The sequence below is a fragment of the Phascolarctos cinereus genome, unplaced genomic scaffold, assembly GCF_003287225.1.
Source record: "Phascolarctos cinereus isolate Bilbo 61053 unplaced genomic scaffold, phaCin_HiC Scaffold_41;HRSCAF=563, whole genome shotgun sequence".
Taxonomy (NCBI): Eukaryota; Metazoa; Chordata; class Mammalia; order Diprotodontia; family Phascolarctidae; genus Phascolarctos; species Phascolarctos cinereus.
The window spans coordinates 37,460-51,470 of NW_027555758.1; the positions used below are offsets into that span (position 1 = coordinate 37,460).

At 35.1% G+C, this 14,011-nt stretch overlaps 1 gene segment (V, D, J or C); it reads left to right on the forward strand.

The window, feature by feature from the left end:
- Positions 1–7,012: 7,012 nt before the first annotated feature.
- On the forward strand, positions 7,013–8,625 carry LOC110203992 (immunoglobulin heavy variable 3-23-like). The segment is given in 2 exon segments: positions 7,013–7,144; positions 7,228–8,625. Coding segments are annotated over 2 exon segments (435 nt in total).
- Positions 8,626–14,011: the final 5,386 nt, after the last annotated feature.

Consider the following 14,011-nt stretch of genomic DNA (forward strand, 5'->3'; position numbering starts at 1 on the left):
CCAAAAATTTAATTTTTTTATTATTTTCAGGCAGTTTGGATAAAGTGAGTTACCCTGGGTCACACAGCTAGTAAATGTCATGTTTGGTCTGAGGCCTGATTTGAACTCAGGTCCTCCTGACTCCAGGGCCAGTGCTCTATCCTTGTGCTACCTAGCTGCCCCATTTCCAAAATTCTTTAGAGAGATGTTCATCCTTTTTTCTGACCCCATGTGAGCACTTGCCTGTGTGAGTTCCCCATATGGCAGTTTTTTGGCAAGCATATGTTTGGTGTTAGAACAATGTGGCCAGTCCATTGAAGCTGTGCTCTCTGCAGTAGAGTTTGAATGCCTCACAGCTTACCTCAAAAAAGTACCTGAGTGTGTGGTATCTTATCTTACCAGGTGATCTTCAGAATCTTCCTAAGATGGTTCAAATGGAAGCAATTCATTTATCTGACATGGTGCTGGTATATTGTCTAGGTTTCACAGGCATATGACAATGAGGTCACCAATAGCTCTGTAGACCTTCTGCTTGGTAGTAAGTCTAATATCTCTTGTCTCCCACTCTTTCCTTCAAAGGCTCCCAAATACTGAACTAGCTCTGGCAATGCATACATCAACCTCATTATCAATGCGTACATCCCTGGAAAGCATACTGCCAAGGAAGTGAACTTATCCACCTCATGCAAAACTCCATTTGCTGTGACCAATGGTTCCATGTATGGATGGCATGGGGTGATTGCTGGAACATTTGTGTTTTGTTGGTTTTGTTAGACCAAAATAAGTAAGCGTACTATCATGAAACTGACATACTGATGATGATCTCTTGGGATGTATATTTTTACATAAGTTCAAAATTTATGTGTGACCTAGATAGATAGGTTGATATTATATCAAAATTAGAAGAATATGGCCCATTTTACCTATCAGATTTATGGGATGGAGGGCAACTTATGAACAAACAAGAAGTAGAGAGTATTGTGTGGTATAAAATGAATATAACTTATATTAAATTAAAAAGGTTTTGTACAAATATAACCAATGTGGCCAAGATCAGAGGGAAAACAAAATTGGGTGAAAATTTTTAAAGATTCTTTCTCAGATACATGTTTTATACATGCTATGTAAAACCTTTGTCCAATTTATAAGAATGTGAATCATCTCCCAATAGATAAATTGTCAAAGGATATGAACAGGCAGTTCTTCAACGAAGAAATCAAAACTGTAGTCACATGGAAAATTCTTTAAATCACCACTGGTTAGAGAAATGCAAATTAAAGGAACTTTAAGATATCACCTTAAACCTATCAGATTGGATAAAGTGATAGAAAGGGCTAGCCACAAATTTTGGAGGGGTAGTGGAAAAATTGGAACATACTCACTGTGAGCTGATTCAACCACTTTATAGAGCAACCTGGAATTATGCCCAAAGAGTTACAAAAGTGTTTATAACCTTTGTCCCAGGAATACTACTATTAGACCTGTTTCCCAAGCTGATGTAAGGTACAAAGGAAAAGAATCTATGTGTTCTACAATAATTATGGCAGCTCTCATGGAACTGGAAATTGAGTGGATGCTCATCAGTTGGGGAATGGCCAAACAAGCTGTGATATATGATTATGATAGAATACTACTGTGCCATAAGAAATGATAAGCTGATAGATTTTAGATAAAACATGGAAAGGCAAAAATAATGAAGAAATAATGAAGAGTGAAATAAGCAGAACCTGAAGAACATTGTACACAGCAACTGCAAAAGTATTCTAACAACAACTTTAAATGACTAAATCATTAGGAGTTTATAAATACTCAAATGAACTCAAAGAACCTATGAAAGAATATACTATCCCTACCCACAGAAAGAACTGATAAATAGAAGAGTGTTTAGTATGGTTTTACATACATATACATAAATACATGTACATATATACACACACATGTATAAACACACACACACAAACATATTTGTGTGTAATGGTAGCTATCTATAAGTTGAGATGGGAAGGGAGGGAGAAAAAAGTGCACAGAAGAGAACAATATAAAATTTAGAAGGAAATACAGAAAATCAGGGTAGCTATGAAAATGATATGTAGTATTACATAGGTTTTTTTTAGAAGTAAACATTAAAATGGATATTCATTGTTTTATATTGAATCTGCTTTTTCGTTGTGCTGTGTACATAAAGCTCTTCTTTTGTTTTTTTGTATTTAAGTTTAAAATGAAAAAAATTTAAAAAAATAAAAGAAAATAAATTGCAAAAGCATGCAAAAAAGAAAAGGTTTAAGAACAGGGGGTAATATTTTGAGTATTCTCTAATTATAGAAGAAATAGGAGGGGTACTGAATGAAATGCACCTTAACAGGATTTAGCCTTCTCGAGAATTTTTGCCTTTTCTTCAGAAACTACAGTAAAGTTAGAATGATTGAAATGGTTGAAAAATAATCCCAAGGGATTTTTGAGATTAAAAAAAGGAGGAAAGATGGGTCTTACAGTGAATGTCCATTGCATGCATTTCTCACCCTGGAAAATCCTTGAAGATATTTCTCACACTGAATAGATAATAATAATAATAATAAATAATAATAATAATAATAATAAATAATAATAATAAATAATATAATAATTATCTCCCAGAGTTATTAGGATAAGAAGTGATACTATTTCTAAAACTCTTTGCAAACCTTAAAGAGCAATATGAAAGGCCATTATTATTATTGTTACCATCATGATGATGGATGAAGAAGTAGATATATAGTCTCTAACTTTCTATGAGACAGCTGAGTGTGTTGATTTTACTAAAGAGAATTATGCAGGCTTTAGGTTTTCAAAGAAACAACAATCAAGAGAGTGAGCTAGGCAGTCCTGGTGACTGAGAAGGAGAACAGACCCATGTCCAGAACAACTCTGATCATTTATTGATAAATTTAATTATCAATTTATACAACTCTCAGTTACCCCTGAACTTCAGTTTTCTTAGTGAGGTAGCAGGCCTAAAATCACACCTCCATGTGGCCCCACTTGTGGGCTTTTCCTAGTGAACTCTGGGTAAAACGCCTGCACAGTAGATACAAGAAATGCATGGTCTTTGAAGAACTGACCACTCCTTAACCACTCCCTAATCCCACCCCAATCACCTAGTTAACATATTTGGCACATGATTTATTGTATTTTATCCTATATCAAGTTTAACTGTACCATTTTAAGACAGCAGGATCCTTAAAAATCCTTACACACTGAAAAGTATAACAATAAATCTTTGTCACCTTGACTTAAAGAATGCTTGACTCTGGGAATTCATTCCAGATGACCCATCGAGTACTCCAGTCTTTGAGGGGTCACAGCCTCTCATACCTCAACACTTATGGCACCCAGTGTGGGCCTTGTCTGAAGTCTCAGGCCTTCTGGGAGTTGAGGTAAGCCTCCCCTCTCCTCTTGCCCTATAGCTGGGCTGCCCCTCAGCCACCTAGGAAGGCTTGATGGGGATGGGTCGAGGTTGCTGGTGGAGGCAAGTAGACTACAGGAGCCTGTTCTTTTTTTTTTTTCTCACAGGAAAGAGTATGGGCCAATCTCCCTCTTCACCTCCTGATTTTCCCTTAGGTTATCTTTTACAGAACTGGAGAAAGCTCAGTCTCCAGGACCTTAAGGAAAGTTTTGCCTGGACTCCATAAGATCTGGAGAGCAATGAAAAAATATTGTCTGATTTGTGTAGGGGATTTCTGACAAGTCTCTCTGAGCTTTTGTATTCTCCCTGTCATTATTTTGTATCTATTCCGTGTTTGTGTCTGTGTGTAATTTGACACCCTTTGCAGCCAGGTAGCAAAAAGAGCATTCCAAGGGCTGCAGCTTGACTCTGGAATGCCACTTTCTTTCTCTCCCCCTCTTCCTCCCTGGTAACAGCAGCCTCAGAGGAGCAGGTGGATGGGAGAGAGAAGAATACTTTATTATTTAGGTTATATGATTGGTAAAAGGCAAGTTGAGAAGGATCCTCGAAGTGTCAGGTCAGAATTAGAAAGAAGGTAGATATGTGCAGTTTTAAAGGCACTTTAATCAAAGCCCATCAGAGGGATAAGTAAGTAGAAGGAAGGCAAGAAAGTTTAAGCATGTAGGAATGAGAGAAGTATGGGTAGAAAGAAAAGCATAAGCTATTTGCATGAACAGTGTGAAGAGAGGGTTTGAGAGTAAAAGGTTTTGAAACTTTTGGAGAATTGTTAGGGAAAAAATTCTTTCTCCCTCTCTCTCGTTACATTCTAACTTTGGCCAAGTTGTTGAATATAGAAGAGAGAAAGATAAGGAGGAAAGAAGGGTGAATCCTTTCCCCTCAGATCAAAGAGAGGCAGATTGAGTAGCACTTAATCTTTTCTGCCTCATATAAAAGAGGCAAGTTTTTGTGCACCGGAACACAACCAAAAGGTAATTCAATTCATTCTGGTAATATTTCAAATGAAATGTGATCCTCTTAATTAAATGCTTAAGTCAGAATTTATTATACTGTTTGGGACTAAGGTAAACTGGGGTCCAAGTACAAGCACCTAAATATAAGCACCCAAGCACTGCATCAGCGAGGATTGGAAAGGAAAGAGATTTCTCCATTTTGTTTGTCACATAACTAAGAATATATGATCAGATTTTGGCACAAATTTCTTTATATTCTTATTGAAGAAAATCTAAAAAAAAATTTCCTCAGAGTGTGTGGTTTCTAATGTAACATTCCCTCTTGGTCTACTCCTCTACATCATGTTTATAAGTTGGAAGATCAAGAGGTCAGTGACCCCAGGTATTTGTGAGTCCACACTGAAGGACTCAAACCACTTGGCACAACTAGTTCAAAGAAAAGGAAACGATTACAGCATGAACCTTTCCACTGGAAATATGAGGCACACTATTCCATAAATATACACAGAGTCAATGGGAAGAGTGGGCCCATGCATAGTATGCTAGCTAAAAGATACATATAAGAAACAAAGCTGGCTAAGCCAGTGCAAGTCTCTGCCACTTCAAGACCCTGACTTCGTTTCTCTTATTGTGAAATTTGATAGTGCTCTTTAAAAATGTTTTAAAATTTATGTTATTTTTAATTTATGGAATAAAAGAAACATTTCCATAATATATTATATTAAAAAGTGATTGCATACGAAAATGAAAATCTATTATGCACACCATGCTATTCCCTTTAAGTAAGCTTAAATGAACTTTTAAAAAGTTATCATGTAAATATTTTTTTCTTTCCCCCGCTAGAGATGGGTATTAGACAGAATTAGGTATATTTGTAAAATCATTTTATAATCTATTTGTCAGTTCTTTCTCTTTATGCAGATAGTGTTTTCATTTACATGGGTTTTGTAGTTAATCTGGGTATTTGTAATAGTGAAAGTGTTACCTTTTCTGGGAACAGTATGTTTTCTGGCCAGTTCTTACTGTTGGATTCCCTGGGGCTCCTTTTCTCCTTAGCTCAACTTCTGACAGCACAGCTGATTCTCACTCTATTTAAAATACAGCATGTTTGTTTGGTTGTTTTTTTTTTATATATATCAAGGCAAGGGGCTTGGCTAATGTAGACTTTGCTTGCATAGCATCAGTTGCCTTCATCATATAAGCAAGAACCCTAAATACTCTCAGGTTGATCAAAAGTGGTCATGTTAACTAAGGGAGTTAAAAATATTAAGCTTTATTTAAATTTGCTTTACAAGAGTGAATGAGACACTCCCAAGTTTTGCAACCTTTACTATTTGTGAATAGGACACATAGGGTGATCATTTTATGTCAGAAATGGGAAAAGTTTAAAAATCTAACACCCGTATACTAGCATGTCTTAAACACTGACTTATGGCCTCAGCAGTTGAAGATTACCAATCTATGCTTTTCTCTTCTGTAGTCATTGAACTCTGTTCACAGCTCTATTGTATTATAAATTATCCTTCATTTGGTAAATAACAGAGTAAGAAGGAGCCACCTAAAATGTAATCACAGTAACAGGGGAAAGAAACCAAATAAACATGGCTCAGACTCCATGCTTTATGATGAAGACTCCATAGCTATAATGGTGATTAAGAGAGGGATTGTTGGCTTTTATTCGTTTTTCCCCCCCACAGAGTTGAATCCTTGAGAAAAAAAGAAAGATGATCTTGGAAATCTTCTAGATATAGAACTCTAAAAGTATAAGGGCCCTGAAATTATAAATATTCCTTCTTTAAAAAAAAGAATGTGGAAGTGTGAATGGAAACATTTTCTCTGTATACAACCAAACATTCAGCAGGTGGCAGCAGAGCTATATCTTCTGGGTGATGAGAATGGTACCTGAACTTTGAGGATCATCTCATCGAAATCTTAACCACACTTGCTCCATAAATCAGAATATTAGGTCAATGTCACAGAGAATAACAGTTTCTCTCTCCCATTAAATAAGCTATGACTCTCTGAGGAACAAGGTGTTTGTTGGAGGCGACTTGCAAATCTCTTATTGTGAATTGTGACTTTCATAACTCAATTTCTCCACCTAAAAGATTGGAAAAAAGGTATATGAGCTATTCCTATCAAGGCAATGAGTGAGCATAACTGAAATTATGGGTAAATAATTTAGTTGAAATGTAATCCTAGGAAAAAGGGGATGAAAATTTCATTTAGGAAGCAGTAGAGTGCCAAGGACAAGGAAAAGAGACACTGAGAATAAACTGATTCACAAAACAGACTAAGTGTGCTGGTCATTGGAAATGGAAGATGTTTGAGGAGGTTTGACATTCAGAAATGGGCCTAAGATCAGGTAGAAATGTATTAGGAGCACAGAAAAGCCTACAACATGTCATCCAACTGCTTAGAGTTATCTAAGTAATGTGGGGTCATTGACACGGAGTCAAAACCAGCAGTTCTGAGAGTCTCAGGGTTAACAACATTCCCCAGTCCTTTGGCACTAGTTCTAAGAGAACTATCCAAAGTTCAGGAAAGAAACTTCTCCCTGGGAGGAAGAAGGTGTTCTTCCTCTTTTTGAATACAGCAAGACATGCAAATTGGGTCCCTCCCCACTGGGATGAAAAGCAGCCCCAAACCTGTACCTGTACCTCCTGTGGGAGACAAACTCAAGAGCTCTTTGGCCTTCCCCACAGAGGACTAACCTGGAAACTCACCATGAAATTTAGGCTGAACTGGATTTTCCTTCTGACCATTTTCCAAGGTAGTTTTATGGAGAGGAAGGGACAATGTGAAGTGATGACTTCATGTGACTACTGACTTTAATGTAATGTCTCTGTGTTGCAGGTGTCCAGTGTGATGTGGAGCTGGTGGAGTCTGGGGGAGATGTGATACAGCCTGGGGGATCTCTGACTCTCTCCTGCAAAGCTTCTGGATTTACTTTCAGCAACTACGAGATGAGCTGGGTCCGCCAGGCTTCAGGAAAGGGACTGGAATGGGTTGCATACATTAGTAGTGGTAGTAGTACATACTATGCAGACTCTGTGAAAGGCCGATTCACCATCTCCAGAGATAATGGCAACAGCATCTTATATCTACAAATGACTTCCCTTGAGACTGAGGACACAGCTGTGTATTACTGTGCAAGAGACACAGTGAGGAAAAGGAATGTGAGACCTGATAAAAAACTTCCCCTGCCAGGAGGGGAAGTGTCAGTGAGGCAAGAAGTGGACTGAGCTCATGATGCACAAAGTAAAAGATGCCTATATCCAGGAACAGGTATAGTGAATTTCTATTTATGGCTTGTGGTGTTTTTTTCTCCTGTCCTAGGAGAAAGCAACTTTTCCAGTACCTAGCTATCATTCTTAATGCCTCACTCTCAGGCCAACCTCTACCCCATAATTAATTAGTAGTTATGTATCATCCATTCTACTTTTATCAGAAATCTACTGTACCCTACCTTCTCTCCTCAAGGTACTGCAACCACCCTGAGGTAGGCCTTTACCAACTGATACCTGGACTATTGTGCTAGCTTGATGGTTGTTCTCCCAGCCTTAGTACTCTCTTCACTCCAGTTCACAGGAAACTCAGTTATTAATATCACCTTCCAAAAACATAGATCTGACAGTTTTTCCCAAGTTCTGGTGAATCCAGAGTAAAACATAAGTTCTGATTTGGCTTTTAAATCCTCTTTCAGTATGGCTCCTTCCTGACTTACTCTACCTTAGTTGTTTCCACATGCTCATCAATCCAATGACACTGATCCCCTTGCTGTTCCTTTCACAACAGATTCCATCTCTCTACTGTGTATTTTCACTGGCTGCAATTCTTCTCCTCCTCATCCCTGCCTCCTGGCCCCCTTGACCTCCTTAAATCTTACCTAAAATACTCCCCACCTTCTACTTTCCCATCCTCTTTAATTCCACCTTTATGCTGCATATATACATATACATACACACACACACACATAGATAAATAGATAGTGCGTTATTATTTCAATGTTGTCTCTCTGAATAAGAGTGACCTCCTTAAAAAAAGGTACAATTTTTTGCATTTCTTCATATCCCCAGTACTTAGCGCTGTGCTTGACACATAGTTTACTATGCTCAACAAATACATACTTGTTGCTGATTTGACCTTCTGTTCCTTTTTGAATTTGGCTCTCCTAAATTGCTGAGCTTTGTTCTATTTCTGATTTCCATGTTACATACATAATGAGTAAATACTTCGACATTTTAACACATCCATATGAGGTATAATAAATTATTGAGTATTGTTATAATTAAATTTAACAAAAAGGTAAATTAAGGCACCTTTCTCTAAGCAAGAATATATTGTATTATCAAGGCTGGTAACCTGACAACAAGTTGGGTCAAAACTGCCTCAGTCTCTAGCCAAAGATCACAAGTAAAAACAGCTCTCCTTGTATAGATTCTGGCTAGTACAGAACATAGAAAAGAACAGGATAGGTGACATCAAGGGCTTGAGGTCAACATGACTTTTTTACATAGGTGGAGTGTGGGGAACAACATGAGTGTTTGAAATTTGGAGTGGGGCCTAACACCAACCCTCCTTCTTTCCCATTTATGTCTAAGAAGTGGTTATTTTGAGTCTACTTTCATGTTAGAAGATAGTGGTCTAGACTTCTTCTGATTGCAAACCAGATAGCCCTGAAGGATAGTTTGGTGGTGTAAAGATATTAGCCAATTCCCTTATGGCAAACCATATTCCCTCAGGGTTAGCAGAATTCCTTCAGACAGAATACACACTGATTAGCAAGAGAACTGGATTTCAAAACTTAACCCCTTACAGGTCAGCTGAATTCTGAACTAAGTTGAGAGACATAGAACCATAACTAAGTACTCAGTTATAGGGCATAATCAATTAATTGTAAATAAGATAAATGAGAAAATGATACAGGATCCACTTTAATCTTCTCAGTATTATATGCATACAGCCATATCACATGCATTACTCATAGATTAAAAATGCCTTTACAAAGAGACTAAAGAGTGTCCCACTCACAACTTGTAATCCAGTATAAAAAAAAGTGTTTATAGCTTTAGCTGATGTAAGTAATTTCATTAATCAACCTGAGAGGATTTTTAGGCTTGAAGTATGAAAGGAACTGACTCTACATGAGGAAGTTGTAAGGACTGGCTGACCAGTAGAATTCCAAAACTCTTAAAGCAAATGGGTCAAACCTGCTGAAATCAGTTATTAAAAAGTATTTTAATTCATTTTAAAAAGTAAGGAAATTCTAGTTGCTCCTCTCAGGGGCCTTCTTACTCTGACACCTGAGCTTTTTGTACTCAGTAGCAATTTGTCACTGCCTCCTCAGCAATGTTGACTCCATTGGCACCAGAGCAGAAACGTTTAGAAAAGATTTTCAATGCAGACATCATTGCTGACATCTTGGAAAGTGAGGATTCAGCTCATCGAAACTTAATGAAAAAAACTATGCTTGGTGTCTTCTTTACAAAACTCCATTTCTGATCACCCAGTCAGTATTCAAAATGTCTGTTCATGGATGCAGATATTCTGTTACTGACAAACATTGATGAGCCTTAAAATTGAACATTATTATTTTTGCACTTAATAGTATTTTATGTTTTCCAATTGCATGTAAAGATTGTTTCCAACATTCATTTTACAAGATTATGAATTCTGAATTTTTCTCCCTCCCTCCTTTGTAACATATACACTCATTTTAAATATATTTTCATATTAGTCATATTAGGAAAGAAGAGTCAGAACACAAGGGAAAAACAAGGACAAAGAAAAAAAAGTTAAAATTGTATGATTTGATCTGCATTCAGACTCCATAGTTCTTTCTCTGGAGTTGGATACCACGATTCATCTTGAATCCCTTGGAAATATTTTGGATCATTGTGTTGCTGAGAAAGTTAAGTCCATCGTCGCTGTCATCAAACAATATAGCTGTTACTGTGTACAACTTCACTAATGTGAAAATATGTTTAATGGGTATGTAAATGTAAACCTATGACAGATTGTGCACCGTCCTGGGGAGGGGGGGGGGAGAAAAAGGGAGAAAAAATTTTCAACTCAAAAGCATATGGAAAAAAAAATAAAATAAATGAAATAAATAAATAAAAAAAAGAAAATCAATTTTTTTAATTCAGGTCTGGTCTTTTGATCAGGAATGTTTGAAAGTCCTCTATTTCATCAAATTCTATTTATTCCCAAAGTTATTCTGGTTAGGTGATTCTTCACTGTAATCCTAACTCATTTGCCCTCTAGAATATCATATCCCAAGCCCTCGGATACTTTAATGTAGAAACTGCTAAATCTTATGGGATCCCAACTGAGGCTTCCCATTAGTTGAATTGCCTATTTTTCTGGCTACTTACAATATTTTCCTTTGACCTGGGACCTCTAGAATTTGGCTGTAACAATCTTCGGAGTTCTCATTTGTGATATCTTTGAGAAGGTGAATGGCAGTTTCTTTCAATTTCTATTTTATTTCTGATTCTAGGACATCAAGGCAATCTTCCTTGACAGGTTCTAGCCTCTTTTTTAAATCAAGTCGTTAAAGTCATCCAAAAGAAAATTGTTTTCTTTCCTCTATTTTAAAAGTCAATTGTTTCTCAGATGAGATATTTCACATTTTCCCCTATTTTTCCATTCATTTGATTTTGTTTTAGTGTTTCTTGATGTTTCATGGAGTCATTATCTTCCACGTGCCCAATCCTAATTTTTTTAGGAATTATTTTCTTTACTGAACTCTTGTGCTGCCTTTTCCATTTAGCCAATTCTACTTTTTAAGAATCTATTTTCTTCAGCAAATTCAGTCCATTTTTTCCCATTTGGTCAATTGTTTTAAAAATTCTTGTTTTCATTGAAGATATACATGTATGTATGTGTATATATATATATATATATATATATATATATATATATATATATATATATATATATATATGTGTTGTGTGTGTGTGTGTGTGTGTGTGTGTGTGTGTGTGTGTGTGTGTGTGTATGTGTGTGTGTATGTGTGTGTGTGTGTGTATTTCCTTTTGGTTAATTTGCTTTTTAAGGAGTTCTCTTCAGTGGATTTTTGTGCCTCTTTTATTCATACTGGTTTTTAGCATGTTTTTCCCCCCATGATTTTCCCCCGCCTGAAGAATACCAGATGCAGAGTGAGGAAAGATTGAAGGACCCTCTGTTGTTTTGGGAAGCCAAGCCTAGAAGTGCTGACCAGACATGGTTCTCCGGATAGAGGAAAAGCAATGATTAGAGGAAAACATATCTTAAATGCTTATATGAACAAAATAGAGAAAGAATAGACTAATTAAAGCTAGAAAAAGAATGACATAAAAATCTCTAATTAAAAATGGAATTGGAAATCCTAAAAATTAATGGTGAGTTTAATAAAATTGAGGGTCAAAAACATACAATTAATAAATAAAACTAGGAGTTGGTTTTATGAAAATAAAGAGTAGACAAGGAATTGGTTAATTTGATTGAAAAAGAGAAGAAAACCAAATCACTAGTATCAAAAATGAAAAGGGTGAATATATAACTGATGAAGACGAACTTAATTATAAGGAGTTATTTTGCCCAATTATACGCAAATAAATCTAACAATTTAAGTGAAATGGAAGAATATTTACAAAAATGTAAATTGCCTCAATTAGCAGAAGAACAAATAGAATATCTAAATATGCCTATTTTTGAAGAAGAAATTGAACAGGCCATAAATGAGCTTTCTAAGAGAAAAGCACCAGGACAATACGGATTTACAAGTGAATACTATCAAATCTTTAAAGATCAACTAATTCCAATATTAAATCAATTATTTAGAATAATATGTAAAGATCTTACCAAATTCTTTTTATGAAACAAATATGATATTGACACCTAAACCCAGAAGAGTAAAAAGAGAGAAAGAAAATTAAAGACAAATTTCATCAATGAATATGGATGCGATCATCCTAAATAAAACACTAGCTAAAAGATTGCAATAATATATTATAAAGATTACACATTTTGACAAAGTTGGATTTATACCAGGAATTCAAGGATATTTTTTAACATAAGGAACACTATTAGCATAATAGAGTGTATCAATAATAAAAGTAAAAAAAATTATGATTGTATCAATAGATGCAGAAAAGTCTTTGATAAAGTTTAATACCCATTTTTATTAAAAACACTTGAAAGTATCAGTATAAATTGATTTTTTCCTTAAATTGATAGATAGCATTCATCTAAGACTATCAGTACGCATTATCAGTAAGAGGGATAAAGTAGAACCCTTGCTAGTAAGATCAGTCTTGAAACAAGACTGCCCATTGTAATCAATAATATTCAAGATTGTATTGGAAATGTTAGCAATAGTAATGAGAGAAAAAGAAATTGAAGAAATCAGAATACATATTGAGGTAATAAAGTTATTTCTTTTTTGCAGAAGGTGTGATGTTATACTTGGAAAATTGCAAAGACTCAACTAAAAAGTTAGTTGAAACAATGAATAATTTTAGCAACTTAGTAGGATATAAAGTTAATCCATAGAAATCATCAGCACTCCTCTATGTAACAAATAAAACCATGAAGGAAGAGATAGTAAAAATAACCAATTTAAAATAACTCTAGACAGTATAAAATACCCAAGTGTACAGCTGTCAAAACAGACTCATGAGCTACACAAACAAAATTATAAGAACTTTTTAGACAAATAAAATATGATTGAAATAATTTGAAAAATATTAATTGTTCATGGCAAGGCAGGGCCAATATAGTTAAAATGACAATTTTACCCAAACTAATTTATATATTCAATGCCATCCAAATTAAGTTGCCAAAAATATTCTTACTGAATTAAAAAAAAATAAGTGGATTTGGAAAAAGAAAAAGTCAAGAATATCGATGGTAATAATGGAAAAAAAATTTAAAGGAAAGAAATTTAGCAGCACCAGATCTTAAACTATAATATAAGGTAGCAATTATCAAAATATCTGGTGCTGGCCAAGAAAGGCAAAGCAGATCCATAGAATTGAATAAGCATCCACTTTAGCAGCAAATAAGCACAATAACTTTGTATTGGACAAGTAGGAAGTCTTAAAATTTGGGGATAAGATTTTGGGAAAAATTTTGAGAAAAGTAGAAAGCAGAATGGCAGAAACTGGGCATAGATAATATCTTTCACCATTTACCAAAATAAGGTCAAAATGGATATATACCTAGATACAAAAATTGCTTTTATGAGAAAATTGGAAGGACATGGAACACATTATTATCAGACTTATTGATAAGTGAATAACTTGTGAATAAAATAAAGATAGAGAGCAAAGTTTGGTATAAAATTAATAATTTCACTTTACATGAAGTGAAAAATGTTAATTTTTATATCACACTAAATTAATTTAACATAAAGAAAACTATTCACTTTAAATACATGAAATTAAAAAGTATTTTTACAAATAAAACAAATGTAGCCAAGATCAGAAGGAAAATAGAAAATTAGAAAAATATTTTATAGACAGTTTACATTATAAAGGTCTCACATTTAGAATATATAAAGAACTTTTTCCAATATGTAAGAATACCAGCCATTTCTTAATTGTTAGATGGTGAAAGAATATGAACAGTTTTCTGAAGAAGAAATCAAAAC